The sequence below is a fragment of the Tiliqua scincoides genome, chromosome 4 (genome assembly GCF_035046505.1).
Source record: "Tiliqua scincoides isolate rTilSci1 chromosome 4, rTilSci1.hap2, whole genome shotgun sequence".
In the NCBI taxonomy this organism is placed as follows: Eukaryota; Metazoa; Chordata; class Lepidosauria; order Squamata; family Scincidae; genus Tiliqua; species Tiliqua scincoides.
Genome location: NC_089824.1, coordinates 21257072 through 21278848, shown reverse-complemented (window position 1 = coordinate 21278848; position 21777 = coordinate 21257072). Strand labels below are relative to the sequence as shown.

General features: G+C 40.4%; 1 protein-coding gene across 3 annotated transcripts in view; it reads left to right on the top strand.

The window, feature by feature from the left end:
- The window catches only part of EMC2 (ER membrane protein complex subunit 2), a 53848-nt gene extending 32532 nt beyond the window's left edge, over positions 1 to 21316 (top strand). For all 3 annotated transcript variants that reach the window (XM_066624159.1, XM_066624160.1, XM_066624161.1), the window contains exons 6-11: positions 2164 to 2249; positions 2401 to 2460; positions 8972 to 9053; positions 9430 to 9540; positions 12572 to 12676; positions 21004 to 21316. In XM_066624159.1, coding sequence (XP_066480256.1) covers positions 2164 to 2249; positions 2401 to 2460; positions 8972 to 9053; positions 9430 to 9540; positions 12572 to 12676; positions 21004 to 21090 — 531 coding nt within the window. In that variant the 3' untranslated portion in view covers positions 21091 to 21316. The remainder of the gene's footprint in view (positions 1 to 2163; positions 2250 to 2400; positions 2461 to 8971; positions 9054 to 9429; positions 9541 to 12571; positions 12677 to 21003) is intronic.
- Positions 21317 to 21777: the final 461 nt, after the last annotated feature.

The following is a 21777-nucleotide window of genomic DNA, read 5'->3' as shown; positions in this document are numbered from 1 at the left end:
CATTGCCTGTACGGGGGGTGGGGCATATCCGCTGTTTCACTTATCCGCGAGTCAGGTCCATGGGGCTCCCTCCTGCATGCACGCCCTCTCCAGAGGTCTGGTGGGTTTGCTCCAGAGTTGAATGACATGATTGCATGGAATGACAATTACAGGCCGAAAAATGTTACTTCTGGTTTTCACCTGAAAACCTGAAGTGATGTTTTTATGCCTTTAAAAGGCATTAGGCAGGCCAGGTGTTCAATGTCTCAATCATGTCCCCCCCCCCTTCTTTGACAAAGATGGCCACCCCACCTCCAACATTCTGCTGTGACCCTCTTTGTAGTATATGTCCAGGGATTGGGATATCTTACAGATTTTCCACATTTCACCTGGTTTCCATTATGCCACTATATCAATGTTTTCCCTAGCCACCAAACATTCCATTCTTCCATCTTTGCTCAGAGACTTTGAACATTTGCATAAAAGCACCTGTGTACTAGGTTTTTCAAGAAGGACTGCCTTGCAGCCTCTCATTCTGCTGCAGCCTCTCATTCTGCTGCAGCCTCTCATTCTGCTGGACCAACTGTCATGTTCCATTGTGCTTCCACTGCTAATTCCCACTCTGTTCCCACCTTGCTGCTCTCAAATCTCTCCACACTCATGAGGAGTTCCAAACAGGATACCACTCAGCTCCTAATTCGACTCAATCATCTTGTAGGTCCCTTCCAAATCTGTCTAGGGAGAGGGGAGTTGCGGATTAATGTGGCTCCAGTTACCTTGAGCTGGTGATGTGGGTGGTGCAGGGAGTTGGGATGTATGGAAGCCAGTGAAGCTTCTTAGAGGGTTTGCTAAGTTCGTGGAACAAACCTGTTTTGGTGAGTAGAATTTGGGCTTTGGGATACTGGAATTGTAAACTATCACTTGTAATTAAGAAACTGATGCCCAACAGTTGGATTGTGCCACAATTTTCTCAAGGCCCACAGTTTGTTTTAGTCTTTTTAGACTGCAGTGATGCTATAGAGGAAAAAGGAGATCAAGCAATTTAAATATGTGGGGTATGAGAAAGTGACTTGATAGTAGCGCAAGGAATTCCACGCGTAGCTTAATACAGGTGACCTAAGTATTAGGTATTACATACTCCAGGCCAAATTTTGCAGTCCTCTGATATGATCAAATGTCTGCTGGGGTTAGTGCAAGATAAGGATCAGTTTATACATACACTCTAGAAAGGGATATAATGTTTCCAGCGGTAGGAGGCTTAGGGGTCTGAATGGTTTCTGTTGTGTGGGAATACTGTGGCTTACAAACAGAGCAGCAGCCGCTGGAAAGTCTAATTCCAAACCCTTTTCTGAAGGAATGGCATTCAGAGGTGGAAAGAAAGAGCCCCTCTCACAGTGATGAACTGTCTGCTCTGTTGCTGCAAATGAACTTGTAAAAAAAAAAAAAAAAAAAAAAAAAGATCAGTTGGCTTAGTCCTTTGGCTGATGGCTTGTGCTCCCAGACTGAGGTTGTTAGGGTGTGTCTTGTGATTTGTTTTCCAGTGTTGAAGTTGTTAATTTTGTGCAGCAGCCACCAGATAACTTAAAAGTTGAAATTGCTCTATTAGAAACTGAAATGTTCCCTGTGCTATTGTACTGCCAGGAATTCTGCACACAGTGTTTGCCCATCTTTTGTTTAGTTGCTGCAACTTGCAGAGGCTGGGGAGCCACATAATATGACTTGAAAATAATTTTTTTTTTAAGAAAGGTCAGATCTTGGAAACTTACGGAGAGTTCCGCTGGCGAAACGACAAGCATCGTCTCGGTGTAGTGTTGTAAACTTCTACTGTCGGCGATCTCTGAGACATAGAGCACGTGAATGATTGTTTGGTGGACCCTGGACTGGATAAGGATTAGGCTGTCCTGCTGCTTTGTAATTATCAGAATCTGGCCAGTCATTTCTTTGGATGAAACGATGCATACAGTTTGCACATGAAAAGTAAAACCCACGTAATGTGATAGCAAGAAGAGTTTTCCAATCTCTCAGCAGGATGTCATAGGGTATATTTATAAACTGCAGGCAAGCAGTTGCTCTGCAGTGGAATTCCTCTGGCATTGAGATAATAATTTGCACAGTCAAATTGCCTTCTTTACAAAATCCCAGGGAATTATGAGCACATAATCCTCTGTTAATGTCAACCCACAGGCAGCAAGAAAGCGTAAGATTGCCATTCGAAAAGCTCAAGGGAAAAATGCAGAAGCCATCCGAGAGCTGAATGAGTATCTGGAGCAGTGAGTGTTTTATGAATAAGGATTGTGTTTTGTTATTCTGATAAATCTTTTTTAATTAAAATGGAATTTACATTTGATTTACTCCTTTGCCTCCATGCTGTTCATTTTTACAGAATTCTTTTCCTTCCCCCTCCTTCTCTCCCATTGTTAGATTTGTTGGGGACCAAGAAGCTTGGCATGAACTTGCAGAACTCTACATCAATGAACATGAGTAAGTTATTTGCGGAGCTCTCCTCACAAAAGGCTGAGCAGTGGATTTACGTGGAAGGCAGAGACCCTGGTGACTGTTTTTCTGAAGGTCTTTGTTGGAAGTGCACAATTTCATTTCACTACGACAAGCAACATATACCAAGTTTTCTGCAGTGACTGCCAAATTACTTTCTTACCATGTCTTTTAAGTGGTGGATTTTTTTCCCATGATTTGGAATAAATTTCACCTACTTTGCTATACATCTTGAGCAGACCAGCTGCCAACATTATTTAATTTGTTTTGCATGTTCTAAGTAGCAACACTCTAAATTTAAGAAATAGTATGCATGTATTTAAATTTTAGGAGATTTTCTCTGTGAGGAGACGTACTGAAGGCATGGTTGAAAGCATAAATTGGAACCTTATTAAAGACAAGGTTCTGGGGCTTCAAAATAGGAGTGTTCGGTCTCCTGGGTTCAAGATGCCTATAATCAAGAATGTTGAGTGTTGTAGGAACTTTCTTACTGGATAGCTAATGTTTTTGTTAGCTTTTTATTTCTCCAGTGACAAGAGGAAATCCCAGTGTGAGTGGATTAACTCAGAGCCTTAGTTCAAGTTTTCTAATATCACAGCATTAATTCTGACGCTCATTCCAAGGCAAATCATTGTGGGGTGTGTAGTTCCCCTGCCCTGTCTTAATTTTTTGACTCCAGCCTGAATTGTGCCATGTTCGTTTCCTTCCTTCCTTTTTTAGAGCATAGCAAAATAATGAGATTCTCGGGAGAAAAGGCAGCTATTCTCATTGGCTTACAAAAAAAACTGCTCTGCTTCTCACAGTGAAGAAATAAACACAAGTTCTTGTTCAGTTTAGCTGATAATCTTAGTGTCCAGATTTTCAGTGTGTGTAAGGAAACACATGAGGAATGTCTGAATGTATTAGTATACTATGCATTCTAATATTCAACAAGTGCAGGGAGGTGGGGTGGGAATAAGGGAGCAGGCTGGGATTGATTGTGTGAGCTGGTTTGAAAAGTGAATAAAATTCTTATTTTAAATAAGCAAGAGGTGGACAAATAACAAAGTCCTGCAGGATAGCTATTTTAGTCTGTTTTAGCATGAAAACAACACTGTGCAGAAGCTTTTGTGGGCTATAGTCTGCTTTGTCAGAGGTATACAGTTATCAGTTGACACGTGTGTGTGTGTGTGTATAAATGTTTTACAAGAGATTTTTTCCCCTATCTTTCCTCCTCTGTGGCAGTCATCAAGCAGCTTATGGCATTTAAAATGTATAAATACAATAATAAAATCATAAAAATAATCCTTTGTATCATTGATCCCTCTGGTACAAAAGAATACGGAGTTTGTGACCAATGGAGCCAAAAGGCAAAAACAAAGTAAATGATTTTTTTAAAATTTAAATTTTGTATTTAATTTGAATTTTAATTTATTTAGTGACGCTCTTTAAAAATAGCCTGATACAAAATAAAATGTGGATTTAATACAACCCTGTTAGTCTGCATACCTACTAAACTCCTTTTTCGTCTATCAGACATATTATTCTGGTTTGAATATTTATGGCTATCAACCAAAGAACATGGAGACTTACTTTACATATCATAGAAGATCACCAGATTGCCCTTCAGTTATGAGATCTTGATTCTGGAATCTTCCAGTTGCACACCCTAAATTTAAGCACACATTTCTGTAGGCTGAGGGACACTTAACTCTGAACTGGATTGTGGATCCTTGTTTCGCTTAACTTGTCCTTCAGAATGCACAGATAGAGCCAAACAAAAATCTGTTGTTTCAAAATTTCCAGTGGGAGTATTAATCTGCATTAATGCATTAATCTGCATTAATCTGCTGCATCAAAAACTGCAAAGAGACTTTTAGAACCTTAATCCATTTTAATAACAGTAATAAGAAATAGTAAGTAACGTTGGTAGGCTACAGTCCACTTCATCAGATACATGAAGTGAAATTCTTGGACTCCATGTGCGCGCGCGCGCACACACACACACACACACACACACACACGTAGGAATAGAGAAACAAAAAGAGGGTTGTAAAAGTGGGGTCACAGGGCTAAAAGATGGAAGAGGTATTCCATGGTTGTTACTATGTAAAGTACAGTTATGCACCTTGACTCACCTGATGAAGTGGACTATAATAGTCCATGAAAGCTTATGCCAAAATAAATCAGTTAGTCTGAAGCTGATACAAGACTAGTTCGTTATTGGCTTCCAGGTTTCTCAGCAAATAAAATTATGTGGTGCGAAAGGGTGTGGGCAAAAGTTTAAGATTATGTTTCTGTGAATAGTTAGTCACAAACCAGTATGTGTTGAGGCAACCAGTTCATCTACATGCATATTAAGCAAAGATATGGACCACAAAATGGAGAAGACTGATTTAAATCTCTCCTCCCTCCTGGTGATTTTTTTTTTTTTTTTGCCATAGTATAAATTTATCAAGTTTGCCTGAAGGATGTTAGATGGAAAAGATAGCAGTAGGTTTGTTGCATTTTGATGTTGAGCTCAAATGTATGATTTTGTGTTTAATTATTGTAAGCTGCCTTGTGCACTCTTAGGAATTGAAACATGGGCTTTGCATTGACTGTGTAAACATAAGGACAGTGACTATTTCACAACAGTAGTCACTGGTGATAAACCTGTTTTTCTTGCTATGCTGTTTAACACCTAAATAGAGACAAAAAAATTTTTTTTAGTGGTTGTATACCGAAGGTACTGCAATGGGTAACTTTTTTTAGCCCTGGAAAATGTTTTTCAGTATTTAATAACCTCAGTCATTGTCAAGATTTGTTATATCAATCTTGTTTTGGGGTTAAATATACCCCAAGAAAGCCATAAAAGTAAAACACCTTGGTGAATGTATTAAGCATGAAGCTTGTTTTCTGTAAAACAATATAATTGCAATGAGCTGCTGTGAGCACCCTGTATTGACTGGAAAGGTGGCGTATAAATATTTTAAATAACCAAGTCAGTCACTGGGATCCATAGCACACCACAATATAAAATACGTAATGTCTGCAAGAACAATATGCGGGATCTAAGTGATCCCACCATTTTTTTAAACACTTAAAGAGGCACATTGTGCCATTAATCCGAGAAATTCAGATGACCTTTCTCATAAGGGCATAATAGTTTCTTTCACAGAATATTGTTTGGTCTTGTTTCTTCAGTCTCTTTTGCTAGTCTGAATATGCAGGAAATAAACTGACTTTATTTTCTGGTAGGAAGTCAGAAGCAAAAGGAAATGGCCAATCATTGCCAGCAAACCAGCTAGCCTTTACAATGTGACTTTCAAGGACATCTCTTCTACAGAAAAAACCTATGGGACTAAGGGTGTCCAGATGAATTATTTCTCACCACTTAGCTGAATCTGCACTTGTTCTGGGCTGATTACAAAGGTGCCTGAAGGCAGATTTCAAAGTCAGTTTGCAGATATTTTTTCTGTAGAGGCAATGTTTATGTAAATGTTCTTGATTGAGAGGTGCCCTTCAGTCTGGTCATCTGCAGAGGTGTGCGGTATCCTTCAAAATTTACAGATTCAGCAGGGTCAATAGAATCCACTGAAACCAACAGAGAAAGTGTTTCTCAGCATAAGCTCTGCAGATAGCTATGATGTAAAAACAGCTTTGCTGGGTCTTCAGAAGGTTCTAATTGCAAATATTTAAAAATTCAGGTTTATTAAGTGTTTGTAGATGGGAGGTACTCTTGAACCATTTTGGTGATATTTACAAAAGTAAGAAACTGTATTTTGAAAATGGGTAAGATATTGTATCACTCTATGCTCTTTTCTCATTAGAAATGGAAATAGATTCTGATCTAGGCATGTTTTGACATAAAAAGTAACTAAAACATTATTATCCGGAAGTTAGTGGTAGACATGGGGGCCTGGTGTGCTATGGTCCATGGGGTCACAAAGAGTCGGACATGACTGAACAACAACAGCAACAAAAAATTACACAATTTTGTGCAGACACTTTGACCCCCTCCCCCAGCACACTGCACTGCTTTTCTGTTTATTCATGTGAGATAGACATAACCTGTATACACATCAACTTTTCACTTGTTTTTAAAGAAGAGAACATGAAATAGCACATTGCCCATGAAACATCCTCTTCCTGGAGCATTGCAGACGACTTATATAAAGATTCTGTGAATTTTTTTTCAGCCCAGAGGGTCCCCCTAAAATCCTGTTTTGGTTTTGTTTGTTTTTTTTGGTTCAGGTCTAGGTATTAAAATAGGACTATTTTATTCTTCAATTGAATTTTATGTACAGTGTTTTCCTAATTTGACTGTTTGTTTGTGTAGTGCAGGGGTGCTCAAAGTTTTTGGCAGGAGGGCCACAACATCTCTCTGACACTGTGTTGGGGGCTGAATTAATTTACATTTCAAACTTGAATAAATTTACATAAATGAATATATTAGATGGAAAATGAATGAATGAATTCAATCCAGTTTATGATCCCATTCACCCTAATAAGGGGAGGGATCTTCATGCCACTTGCCCCCTTCTCCTCCCTCTTTCCCTCCTTCATTTGCTTGGGCTGCCTGCCTGCTTGCCCAGCTGCATGCCTACCTGCCTGCCCATGTGCTGCTGCTGCCTGCCTGCCCGGCCGGCTGGCCAGCCATCCAGCCCTCCCTCCCTCCCTCGGGAGGGAGACGTGCAGGGAGCTGGGCTGGGCTCCCATGACTGGGAATCTCTCTCTCTTCCTCCCCCCCCCCGGCTCAGGTTGTGGGAGGGGAGGGGAGCTGAGCTGAGCCAAAGGGAGCTGAGCCCAGCACAGCCCAGCCCAGCCCAGCCCATGGGCAAGAAAGAGGAGACTAGCAGGCAAGCGCGCAGGGTGTTTTATAGTGGGAAGTAACGCGAGACTTGCAAGTCTCACGTTACCTTCCCACTATAAAAGGCCCTGCAAGCCGGCTGGGCTCGTCTTTCCTTCACTGCCTCTGAGCTCAGCAGCAGCAAGGGAAAGCAAGGTGCGGAGCTCGCGCAGCGGGCCAGCGTGGGCTGGGGTGAGGGCCGAGTGCCCATTGGAGGTGGGGGGATGGGGGGGACCCCCTGGGGGCCGGATGGTTTGGGCACCCCTGGTGTAGTGCTTTAACTGGAAGGCACTATATAAAAGTTTAGAAAAGGTATGAACCCCCTGTACTGGCTGGCTATCTAGGAAGCAGTAGCAAATGGATATCTTTATTTAAGAACTCTTGTGTAAAACTAGAAAGTCAAAAAAGTTCAAGAGAGTCTGAACTGTATTTAAGTAGCTACATTAATCAGTCTTCTTTAGAATAAATGGCAGACTTTATTGACCAGTTGCAATTAACTAAATGCATTCTACCTGCAACATATAAATGAATGACTTTCTTATGAATTGCGGTGGATAGTACTTTTCCAAAAGTGTTTACAAGTAGTTCATCTTCTGTTTTGATTCTAAAAACTTTTTGTAAGAACATAAGAACAGCCCCACTGGATCAGGCCATAGGCCCATCTAGTCCAGCTTCCTGTATCTCACAGCGGCCCACCAAATGCCCCAGGGAGCACACCAGATAACAAGAGGCCTCATCCTCGTGCCCTCCCTTGCATCTGGCCTTCTGACATAGCCCATTTCTAAAATCAGGAGGTTGTACATACACATCATGGCTTATACCCCATAATGGATTTTTCTCCAGAAACTTGTCCAATCCCCTTTTAAAGGCGTCCAGGCCAGACACCATCACCACATCCTGTGGCAAGGAGTTCCATAGACCAACCATACACTGAATAAAGAAATATTTTTTTTTGTCTGTTCTAACTTTCCCAACACTCAATTTTAGTGGATGTCCTCTGGTTCTGGTGTTATGTGAGCGTATAAAGAACATCTCTCTATCCACTCTGTCCTTCCCGTGCATAATTTTGTATGTCTCAATCATGTCCCCCCTTAGGCGCCTCTTTGTTACCTATATGTCACCTAGGTATGTTGGACTGTGCTTGGAACATTTGTCCTTGTCTTTTGGTCTAAAACGGAACACACTCTGTGCTATGAGTGATTCTAAAGTAGTCAAATGGGTCACCCCAGCCACCTAAGCAGAAAGGGGAAAAAACAAATGCTATTAGTAGTAGTGAATATGCATTTAAACAATGCAGTTCTGGTGTAGTAAATAGTTAAAGTTCAAGCAATGAGTAGTCTTCTTTATAGCGTAGGCTTCCTCATGAGAAAGCTACTTCAACCATTCACTAACAAAGCTCTGCCGTATCTATGAAATTAGACATGACAGGGCAAAACGGATGCCATTGTTGGAATCAGCATCCCAAATTCATATACAACCACCATAAATTTAAAAAAAAATAAATTATGACCCTCAATTTCAAAGTTCTTGTGATCTTCTCTGCAATCTGAACTAGCCCTTTGTGTAGGAATTTTGATATTGCTTTTGTTAAGATGCTGCAGTATAAAAAATAATGCAGTCACCCAGTTCCTCTGTTTTCTTTAGCTCTCCCTTAAATTCTTGTGTGTGTGTGTGTGTTTTTTTCTTCAGCTATGCAAAAGCAGCTTTCTGCTTGGAAGAGCTAATGATGACTAACCCACACAACCACTTGTATTGCCAGCAGTTTGCAGAGGTGAGTATTTCAGAAAACTTTGACTAGGGGTTGTCTTGACTAACCTATCACATGGCAAGCTGTATCTTTAGTGTTGCCACTTCCACTCTTGCCATGGTTTTGAATTGTGCTTTCTTTCCCTATTGCATCTGTTTTTTCCCTGCTAAAAAAATTCTCTTGTCCCTCAGCAAGTGATGTTTTGAATGAGAATCCTTTTTTCTTAATGCTTGACTTCATCCAAAACCTCACATGTGCTTTAATTCCATTTTTTCCAAGCTGGTATGGTATCACTTTCAGTTAACTGAAAGGATGTCCAGTTGCTTCCATCTGGGGCAACTTTTCCCAGTGTTAAAAAAGTATAAGCTTTCTGAAGTAAAACTTGCTCTTCCATTTGCAGGTTAAGTATACGCAAGGAGGGCTTGAAAACCTTGAGCTCTCAAGAAAATATTTTGCACAGGCGTTGAAGCTGAACAACAGAAACATGAGAGCATTGTTTGGACTTTACATGGTGAGACTAAAAGGAATTTTTAAAAAAATGATTCTGACTTTTAATAGTTGAGTAAAGTTAACTGAGACAAGGGCAATAGGTTAGCTCTGTGATGGAAGAGTCGTTGTCTCCTCTTCAGCATGAGTCCCAGGTCCCCATAGCTATATTACTTCTCTTATATTCATGATTAATACTATTTTTTAAATGTCTCATTGCTATAGATAAGCATATCTTAGGTTCAAAATTGTATGCTTGGAATGGCAGTGGTGTTACTGTGTTAACACAAATGATTTTAGTGTGGTCAGGTGTTTAAGTTTCAAGTATAAAAGTATTGAACTGAATCATACCTATTGGTTTAATTGATCTGTGACTTGTGATGAATTTCAGGGGGGATCAGGCTTAATTCAGATCCATTAGAAAGATAAGGCCTGAGAAGTTTTTATTCTGGTACTTACCTTTTGGGAACCTGTAAGGCCTTTTCCCAATTCATTAGTTGCAACTGAATGTATTTGTGCTTTCCACAGTTCTAGGAAGTCCTTATACAAATAAACTGCTTGCACAGATCACTTTTCTGTAAAGAAAAAGTGTGAATACTCCTGTGCGTAGTGAGGTTACTCATATCTAGTCTATCATATGTAGAGCAATTAATCTTCAGTGTTTACCCTGAATTAACACATGCAGTGAAATACGCGTCATAGTGTTACCACAGTTCTACTCTGCTGAACTTATGGCTGTGTAGGAAGTGATTGCATACAAAATAGTTCTTACTGTTGAAGATCTCTTGAAGATCTAGGACAAGGCCAGAGGAAATAAGAGGCAGAGCAAGTACTTCGGTGCAAGTACTTTCCCACCTCACCTTCCATTGCAAGAGCCATCACTGTGCTTGGCCATGATAGTATTCTTCTTCATCATGGATCAGGCTTTCTGCTGCTCTTGTTTCCCTCCTTGCATATGGGGAGAAGGGACTGGTATATGTGTGAGATACCTCCTGAATTTCCTATTAACAGGAAAGCAAACAAATATTACAGGGTGGCTGTTGCTCTGTGGTAGAACACGTTTTGCATGCAGAAGGTCTCAAGTTCAATCTCCAGTATTTCCGGGTAGGGCTGAGAAAAATTATGCCTGAAATCTTGGAAAGCTAGAGCCTGTGGGTGTTGACAATACTTGGGTAGATGGACTGGTGGACTAACTTGGCACAAGGCAACTGCCTATATTCCTCAAACAGCAGCAGTTGTGCAGTGGTGTTGAGACTGTCTCCTTGGAACTAGAGCAGGGTTTCACAAATGGGTTGCGAGTCCACGTGTGCTGGGACACTACCTGGCCCCCTCCACACTTTTGTTCCAATTTGGATCCAACCCAGAGCCTCTCCAGAAGCCAAATTACTCACCAGAAGTCTGGGGAGGCTTTCTCTGGGCCATGCCAAAATGGCAACCCACTTTACTGGCCTCAGAATGTCCCACAGAAGCCTTGGAAAGCCACATCTGATTTTTGGAAAGCTGCTTCCATTTTTCTTCCAAAAACAGGAAGTGGCTTTCCAAGGCTTCTGCAGGTCATTCTTAGGCTTGCAGTGTCTAGTAGAGTGGGTTGCTAGCCTGGTGCAACCTAGAAGAGCCTCCCCACCCATCCAGTAAGTCATTCCTACATTGCAACCCACCACAGAAGGTGAGGTGGGTTGCAGCACCGAGAAGATTGAGAACCACTGAACTAGAGACTTGAGAGTTGAAGGTATGTGTTCAACAAACATCAAGACCGTTTTTGGAAAACCCATATTTTGACTGAATGCAAATAATGTCTTGCTGTCCTAGAAATATCTTTAAGGGTATTTCTGAATGAACAGAAAAAGATGTAGATGCCATAACGACACCATTGACATGCTAGTTCTCTATCTGTTCTTTAATATTAGAACAGAGAAGTCCTGCAGTTGTTAAATTTACATAGGTCACATTTAGAGGCTTCAATTTTTACAAAAGCCTTTAAATGGAGGGTTCTGGGTATCTTAATCAGACTTCCAGCATATTCAATTTTAACTGCCTTAACATTTTGCTGTGTTGTAATTCTTGTTAACTTTAAACAATAATTTTCTGGAAGGATTTGAACACTTTTATTAACATGTAATAAAACATTATCTCATGTTGGTGCAGAAGATCAAATATTGACAATTTTGTGAAATTGCTGTAACATTTTTTTTGTCTCACTTTGTGATTCTTGCCTTACTGTCTTGTGTCAAGATTTGAGCAACCATGATGTGCTGTTTAAATGTTAGCATGTTCTAGAAACAAGCTCGTTTCTGTGTTGTATGTGTTAAGCTATTCTTCTCTTGAAGTTGTCCTGACATTTTATGTTTCAGGTCTCGTAAACAGAAATAACATGATTTTTAGGCAGTCAGACCATTAAAAAATTTTTTTAACTAAAGTCCCCAAACTTGTTGCTGTGGTCATGGCTGGAATCCAAAGTACTGCTTTAGATGTGCCTTGGGGCTTGCAAGTGCTTGGTGAGTTTGAACAGCAGATCCTTAGGCTCTCTCAGAAGATGAGTGACAGCCCAACCCTAACCAATGTTCCTGCACCAATGCAGCTGTGCTAATGGGGCATTCGCTGCAATCTGTGATGGGTAGTAGTCCAACATTTGTTTCTTTACCTTGGGGCTTTGTGGCAGCTGCGTTGGTGCTGGAATGTTGGTTAGGATTGGGCTGTTAGACATGCACCTGAGTTACAAAAGTGATTAGTCATTTGGCATGTACCCCCAGAGAGGTATAGAACTTGGTTGCATAGCTCTTTGGATCCTGATGTTACGTTCCCTGCCTGTATCAAAAGAGAGACTTCTGTCCCTCTGACCCAAAAAGTCACATTTCTAAAATTAGCCAGAAACGATTTCTGAATTCTTATTGACAAGATTTTCTGGGGTTTGCTGCCATAATATGATACTATATTTAACTATTCACTTGCAGTTTTTTTTAATGTGCTCTTCCATCATTTTCCATATATATCTTCTGTTTTGGTTCACTTTTCAAGATTTATATTATTGATTTTTTTTCTGCCTGTTGTACTTTCAGTCTGCCAGTCACATTGCTTCCAATTCCAAGGCTAGTGCAAAAATGAAAAAGGACAACATGAAGTATGCCAGTTGGGCAGCAAACCAAATAAATAGAGCTTACCAGGTGAGTGTTGAGTTAAATCTGGGAAAAGCATCTGCAATGAATCACTGTTTGTGGATTTGTCAGGGGAGAGAAAGTTTTGGGAGGTCAGAAAGATACTGTGCTGCACTTTTCGGGATTGTTAATGCACACGTCAGAGCACGTTGTCTTGGGACCTTTGGTTTTAAAAAATTCTCTTAAGGAAATGTTATACTTTAAAGACGTTGCTTGATCTTAATTGAGTGTAAAATTTGATTGCAGCACACTAACAAAATACGCCTGCATTTGTATGTTTTCTATAAATGTAGTACCTAAAGAGCTATAAATATCCTAATCGCTTCCTCCCATAGCAAACTCAGTTGGTTGAGTGCCTGTCGCTTTGGAAATGAACAAGGACCACCCGAAAGTCAGGTGGTTGTTTCTGCCTACTTGGGGGGGGGGGGACTCCCTGGATAAGTAGATAAAGTCGTAAACTTAAGAATTTTTTAAACAGGTCTTTGAAGTCTTAAGGTAACTAAGAAAGGACAGTGTCCTAAGGTAACTAACACACACATCTACGAGGAATCTACTGAAACATTTTGTTGCAGGTACTTCTTGTTTTTTCTAATACTGATGATCATTATCTTTTGATGCTTATTGGCTGGACAGTGAAACAGGCCCACCTGTAGACAAAGTAGCATTTCTACCTATCTGGGGACTCGTCGGGTATGCAGAAACATATTAGTATGTAAAAAGAAAACAAATCCCTAAATTCACCAAATAAATCCGCATGCTCGGTGATTTCCATGCCCCCAAGTATGTTGAGGGCAAATGATGATCTGAATTAGTGTTTAACTTTTTAAAAGTAAAATGGTAGTGCGGAAGGGGAGAAAACTGCTCACGTCCCTGCGTGGATATAATATCCTTAGAAATGGGATTAGGGTTAGAAAGATGCATACCAGGAGGTTAAACAATTCCTTGCCCATCCTACATTAGAAGGTTTCAGAAAGGGACAAGAGGGGGAAAAGTATCTCCCTTATTCTTCTTAATTTTAAAATTAAACAAAAAACATCTTTCACCTGTGCAAGCCCTAATCAACACTAAAAGAATCCTTTTCCAGACCGGATCCTGTTGCACTCCTGAGTAGGAACACTTCTCTTAAGGGCTGGAGTTCCACATTTGCACATAAAATGTGCAAGTAAAATTTGCTGGCATTGTTACCATCATTGTGCCTATGCATCTTGCTGCCTGAAAGGACAGTAGGTTTATTTTAGATAGACAAAAAGGACTGTTATTTACAGGGTAGATAGCTGTGGTATAACTGGTTTGAACTGTTTTAAAATTTAATTGCTTTGTTAAGCAGCTTCTCTGATTTTTATCAAGCTGTGACACATACTTTTCATCAATCTGTAAATTAGCTCAGTCCACCTCAGAAGGAGGGAGAAGCAGCATCTGTGTAAAATAAATTGATACCATTTTTACATCAAGCACAGATAGTAGCATTGCTGTGAAGACTTAATGGTGCAATGTTAGTGATTCACAATGGCGCTTTCTCTCTGAGCATGGCAGTATAGTTTAGAAAAAATACCACATGCATAGTATATGGTCCAGTTCCATAGCGGTTTTGGAGTTGGATCAAAACGATTGTGCGTTGGCCCCTCTCTAGTTTGATGTTTACCAGAACAGATCACATTTTTACACAACTAAAATATATTTAAAACAAATGTCAGAACTTCTTTGTGACCTCATATGTTTGTGATGTGTTGCATACTTCAGCTGTATGCTAGCAGAAAAGTGACAAATACCATATCTAGTTGAAAACTGCAAGGGGAATTTAAGTATGCAGGATGTAATTATGTAAATTTGGACTTGGCCAGGATCTCAAGTTAACACCCTACTTTGACAAAAGGTACCATAAGACTCTTTCCTTAATAAATAACCAAACCTTGCTTGCCCTACGTGCACAGCTTGGCCTGTTCATGTCTTTGCACTTGAAACTAGTGAAGTTCTTCTCTCTCCTTTCTATATCATTCAGCATCAGTATTACCATGTTGCAGGACTGCCTTCTTTGCAATGTTGGTTTTTCTGTTGCAGGGCAGGAGATGCTCTTTGAAGGAGGAACATAAAGCCTTCCTTGGAAAATCTCCAAATAGTTATTCTCCAATTGGGTTAAGTTTCCTATGCATAAAATATTTGAGAATATTGAAGAGTTAAATATTCATTGAAGTAGATGATCATGGAAAGAAAATAGACTACATTCCCTTAAGCCCATGCAGTTACCTAAATGCATTTTATCTTCTACAGTGAGTACAGGCAAAATACCCTGATTCAAACCTCAAATACATAAATGCCAGTAATGCTTAGGATATACGGGGGGGTGGGGGGCGTATCCGCAGATCCCATATCTGCAGATTCACTTAGGGCGCAATCCTAACCTCTTATGTCAGTGCTTTCCAGCATTGATTTAAGGGCAATGCAGCTCTGAGGTAAGGGAACAAGCATTCCCTTACTTTGAGGAGGCCTCCATGAGTGATACCCAACTGCAGGATGCAGCACACGTCCCACTGGCACAGCTATGCCAGTGCTGGAAAGTACTGACATAAAGGGTTAGGACTGCACCCTTAGACACCGATTGGATCTGCCCCTTCATGCATGCCCCCTTGCCTCTGGAGGGTCCTCTGAGCCCTGCAGAGGCTGCAGACGTAGTTCCGTGGCTTCTGCCAGGCTGCGACTGAGCCCGACAATTGAAAAAAACCGCAACTTCTGGTTTTTCCATGAAACCGGAAGATATGTTTTTAATGCCTTATAAGTCATTGGGAGGCCTGGGGAAGCCCTGGAGGGGAGAGAATGTTTTGGGAGGGCTTCCCCAAGCCTCCTAGTGCCTTAGAAAGCATTGAAAACATCACTTGCAGTTTCACAGAGATACTGTGTCAGTTGTGTTTTTTTAAACAGGCTCAGAGGACTATCCGGAGGTGAGGGGCGCTGAGCTCCCCTCATCTCTGGAGGGTGTGAAAGAGGTGTTCACCTGTTTCCGTGGTTACATGTAATTGTGGGGGTTACCTCCTAACAGAACCTTCATTTGAAGATGCTCCAGAGTGGTCAATATACAGTTTGTGTGTAAATATAGAAATACAGGTTGTTCCTTGTTATCCTCTAGGGTTCCGTTCTAGAACTCCTAGTGGATAAAAAAAAAATTGTGGATAAAAAAATCAGTGGTAAAATAGATTTAAAGACCCACTTCAGGTGTCTTGCCCCTCCATTGCTCCTAATGGAATAAAGTCGTGCCTCACATCTGCAGGGGTTTGATTCTAGGACTCCCTGCTGATATCATAAAATGTGTTAAATAAAAGCAGTTTTAAAAGTATTAAAAAGTGCATCCCTTACAATTGTGGTTTAAAAACAGCTTTTCTTACTGTTGTAGAGAGGAAGTCAGCAATTAGAAATGCAAAGGACCCCTTGCCTTTGCTTGGCTCAGCTGAAATATGGAATGATCAGTTGCATGACTGTCTCTCTACAACAGTAAGAAAAGCAGTTTTTTAAATCGTGATTTTGAAGAGATGCTTTTTTCCCTTTCTCCAGGGATTAGCACACTCCTTCTCATTTGCAGTGGCCATTCGTGTTGAGTCAAATCCGTGTATAAAAAATTAATGTATAACAAGGGTGGACCTGTGTGTGCCTAGTTTTGACAATTTATTGTGCTAGAAATTAGGAAAGCCAGAGGGCTGTGGAACGTGGTCCCCTTAGGATTACTTTATAAGCTATCAATTCATGTTTCAGTGTAGATCTAATCAATTACTGTACCTGTGGCACTAGGAGCACCATAAATAGGTATGATGACACAGAGATAAATAGTTAACTCTTATCCTTCCTCAGACTCCAACTCAGTCACCCAGTGAGTCACCCAGTGAGTGCTGGGTGGCCACAGCAGTTGCATTTAGCATTTTTTAAAAGTGCAAGAGGTCTGTTCACAGATTTTCTACTATCTCTTGAACAAACAAAAATGTATTGTTACAAATGCATTTGGATTTATGTCTTTTGGAATCAACAGACACTTCAATAGATACTTCTGAATCAAGGATTCACTGTACTGAAATTGAAGACCTCTGTTTCTTGTGTTTGCTTAACATCAGAACAAACTATGGTCCCCGATTGTTTCAGCTGGATAATTAGTTTGGAATGTTGTATTTATAGAAGTATTTCAGCAGGGAGTGGCAAGTTAGTTTAACATTCAGGAGAGGAAAAAGTTTTAACATGATTCACTCAGTAATTTCCCAGGTAGCTTAGTTAGTGGTGCACAGAAGGTCAGTGGCTTACAGGTGTTTGACTTACGAACACGGACTTATGAACACCTTTGGTCAGGGCTTTGAAGCAGGTGCAGCTGTGAAGACATGGGCACAACAGAAGCTGCTTGAGTTATTGAGCAGCTCAATAACTTTGAAAATAGTGACCCCTTGCTGTGGCAGTGGGGAAGAAAACAGCTCAGTAACACTGGATAACACTGAAAATTTGGGTAGTCCTCGGGACAAGATAAAGCAATCAGTGTGTTAAAGGTTGATTGGACATGGGGGAGCATTAATACTTGAACAGAAAAAGTGGGCCGTGAATGAAAGCAGCTCCAACAACAGAATAACAAAACACAATAATCTTTTACTACTGTGTTTCCCTGAAAATAAGACACTGTCTTATATTTTTTTGGCTCAAAAAAACGCACTAGGTCTTATTTTTGGGTTAGGTCTTTTTTTTTTTAATGTGCAGCAATCCACAGTCATTCATGTACAAAAATATACCTTACAAAATATCCCCTCAGCACCCAGGAGGATGCCTGCCTACCTGTCTACTCAGAAGTCAGTCCCTTTATAGTTAATGGGACTTACTCCCTGGTAGGTGTGGAGAGGGTGTTCCCTAATCACCCAGGAGGATGCCTGCCTGCCTCTCTACTCAGAAGTTGGTTCCTTTATAGTTAATAGGACTTACTCCCTGGAAGGTGTGGAGAGCCTCAGAGCCTGGGGTTGCCTTGCTTGCTACTTCCAGCCTCAGCTCCTCCTCAGCGTCCTCTGCCCAAGGCAGCACAGCAGGTGATTTCTGGGTGGCGCGCATTCCCAGTCATGTTGTCCACCCGCCCGAGGACCCCCCGCACCCCCCGCCTCCGGGCCTTGATTACAACTAGGTCTTATTTCCAGGGTAGATCTTGCATTTCAGCAATTCTCAAAAAACACACTAGGTCTTATTTTTGGGGAAACACGGTACCATCAAGCAGGGAGGGGAGGGTCAAGCTGAATTTGATCAAGGCCCCCTATGGCTGCCATTTACTGTCTTTAAAAAGCAAACACAGAGAAAAGCATACAGTTTAAATCTTATAATTTAATTATGATTAATTTACTGAAAATTAAGGTGAAAGGAACACTCTTACTACAGCACCTTCTGTGCTGGAATTGCTTTGGCCCAGAGGATATCAGAGAGTCGTACTTTTGCCCACAGGCAAGTCTTTAAAATTACACTAGCACTCTGAGTTACTGGCAGCTGTGTTGGTGATGCTGGGCACAGCACATGCTTTGGTTGTCCTTTTGCACAGGCACAGTAGTGCCGGGCTGGCAACAGCCGGATGTTTCAGCTTAAAGACAGACCCCTGGAACTAACCTGTACTTAAGCAGGGGATTTGATGTATCTGAGAAGCATTTATCTCAATTAAGAATCCCTGTGGTGTTTATGAGTAGGGAGGTGATTCTGTTACAAACCATTTGGAACCAAAAGTGATGTAGATGTCTAACTTGTCTGTTATTTATTGTGACACCATTTGGCTTGGGTTGGCTCTGATTTGGAAGACTATAAAAGGGTCAATAATGGCAGCTATTCTTCAAGTTAATGAGAAGTTTTCCTCATGTTAATATATTATTAAGTCAAGTTTGTTCTAACTGTCCCTAAAAACAGAGCAAAATTCAGTTTATTTTGAACTCTGCATTCCTTCCCCTCTCTCCTGCTGTGGAGCTATGTACCTTGGCAGTTTCCTTTAATTGTTCCTGTGATTTGAGAGTGTTCAAAAACTTCACACTTTTAAAGTGTTGAGATTTTTCTGTACTCGGTTTCTTTCCAGGAAGTTGAACCTCTTAAGTATCTGAAGCTATTCCGGGTTTGTTTTTGTTTTTTTTACTACTTTTTCACTTTTGGCAAATATTAGTATTTGGAATTAAAATTCTTTTAAGTTTGAATATAGTCCAAAGAGGTCAAAGACAGGTTAACAGTCCCTGCATCTTATTTCAGCTGGGATATTACCTGTCTGATCACAAAATTTTGTCAACAGGTCATGAAACATTTGCTAAATTGAGTTAATTACAAGAAAAAAGGGACACATTATAAATCAGGGAGCAAAGCATGTAGGACAGCAGTCGTATTTGAAGAAAAAAGCATTTAACTGAAAATTTATTGGGTGCTCAGATGCTAATGTTTCATTGGAAAATGGGCTGTTTTACTAAATGAAAAATTTTTAGTTTGTGGTACTTAAAAGAGAGAGAGAGTCATTAAGCATACTAACACATGGTGTGTGTGGTTCCCCTGCCTCCAGTTCAACAGCAATATAGTATAGTGTAGTATTATCATTGTGAACTTCTCTTGCTCAAGTCTGTTTGAAGTGAATGTAACTTGTTTGAGCACCCTAGTGTAAGGCCTATGAACATCAACAAGAAAAGTTGATGGTAGAATGTACCCTTTAGCTGATAACATCTGCTTCGTCAGATCAAAAGTGATGAAAATTATCATCAGCCCACCAGATGTTTGGACTAGAGTTTTTGGGTGCTCACGAATTTGATTTCTACCCAAGAGTTTAAAAACTGGTAAGATGCCATATAACAGGGTTGGCCAAACTTCAGCCCAGGAGCCACATGTGACTCTTTGACGTATAATGTGCGACTCTCAAAAGTATGTTGGCTGACCTCCTTTTTGCATCACCAATAATATAAAAGGTTAATAAAAAAATTTTCAAACTTGCCATATAATGTTTGATGTTCCTAATAGGACAGCTCATTACAGTTGTTCAACTTGTTGGTGCCTATATTGACCACGTATTTCATAAGTTATATTAAGAAATGTCTCTTGCTGTTTGACGTGATACTGACTTGTACTGCGAACTTCTTCTTCTACCATTGAGATGAATGGGAGCACCTCAAGAGGACAATTGTCCTCTTGGACTACTCTCCTTTATGTCAGTGGGGCTTGTTTGGAAAGCTTCCCAGAGCTTTGCGCCCCATCAGGTTAGTACCAGTCAACAACTTTTGCCTCCCACTTACCATGCCATTTAACATTACTGCAAGTGTACATGTCTCTGCTTACGACCACTGAAGCTTATTAAATTGCAGGATGTCTAAATGGCTGCACATTAAGAGGACTGCGTTTGCCAGGATTCCTCTTCTTTCGTTTTAGAATGCATCTGAAATATATTGTTATAATAGCAGATCACAATCAAATAAAATACCATGATGCACTGTCTTGATGTTCAGTAATAGCCTACAGTTGCAGAATGATGTCATCACGGGAGTATGTTTTAGTGAGCAAAGCTAATTAAGTGACTTTGCTCTCCTTTAAATATAATTTTATTAATGTTCATGTACCATTGCCAGATCTTGACATTTTAAGAAATACTAGTATTATCTATATTGAGTCATATTTGGTTTTTAAATGCTGATGTTTTGATACAGAAATGATTTTCTTTTTTTCTAATACGCCTACGTGAGCAGCTAAACTTTTCATCTAACATTTTCAGTAGCATTTTCAGTTGCTATTTCTTTAATATGTAGTTATTTTCGCATTTCTTTTACACAGTGCAATAGTGATAGGCAGTGTTACTAAGCAGGGTTAGGTGTGTGGCAGCTTCAAATACAGGTGTGCATCACTTAACAACCTTCTGCTTAATGACGGACTGCATATACAACTGTGGACAAAGCACAACAAAGAGGCTCTTAATGAGGCAGTCAGGACTCCCATAGCCTGCAGCGGAGTGTCTGTTTGCACAACCCAAAGCACAAACGGGCAATCCAGTACCCAGTACCCTGTGCAGTCAGCTAGTGTCTCGCAGGGGGTGTCTGTTTACACAACAAAGGCACTAGATTGGGCTGAATGTTCGCTTAACGACCTAATCGCATAGCAGAGAATATATCCCCCTCAAATGATGCACACCTGTAAGTACTGAAGGGCCGTCATAAAGAAAACCCTTCACCTGGTGGTTATAGCAACTATGCACAAATGGCCTGGTTGGTGGTATCATGAACCTGGCATGTACCATGGTTCAATTATTAAGATAAAAGGATAGGGGTGTGCGTGGGAGGGGAGGATACTTTAATCACATATTCTGCAAAATGAATGTAATCTTTCTTTTCCCTTAGTATGCTGGTCGCAGCAAGAAGGAGACAAAGTACTCTCTGAAAGCTGTAGAAGATATGCTGGAAGCCTTGCAAATCACCCAGTCATAAGCCATCATAAAGCTGCCATGTAATAGATATATTTTTTCCCCTCCAGCAACATGTCTATAAAGTTCCTGTGAAAGTTTTGTTCACTTTAACTTCCCAGTTGTGTTAACAGCCGTTTCATGTTAGTGAAAGTGACTATCTTAAAAAAAAGTTTTCTAAAGATGCAAGATGCCTATTTATTGCTGCTATATTGAAAAGCCACTGAAATGAATAAAAAAGAATAAATGTATTGAGCCCCAGTCTCTTCTGATCTTGTATGTGGAGTAAATGCTTTTAAGCCATAATCTGATTTAGAAATACACAGTATCAATTATAATGTGGGATAATTTATTCAGCAAGAGTTAAGGGTGCTGCAGGCCGGTACAGATGAATACCATATGGTAAATAAAATGTTAACAGAAGAGTTGATGGACCACTGTTGAAGGGATGCACTGAGTAGTGTTGCACAATATTTACCAACAGTTGGCCTATTAGCGCTTCTGGATGTGCTTTATTACAAATGTTAATATCTGTGATTTTACTATGCCCTTCTCTTGCAATTTAGCTGTATAAAAATGGCAGATGTGCCCTGTACTTGACTTTATGGGGTTAAGGTCCAATTTAAATGATGCCCTGGCAGCGTGGGAGCTGCCACTCTTGTAATAGTCCTCATATTGCTACAGTTGGGTATAAAGTTTTGGTCCTTGCAGT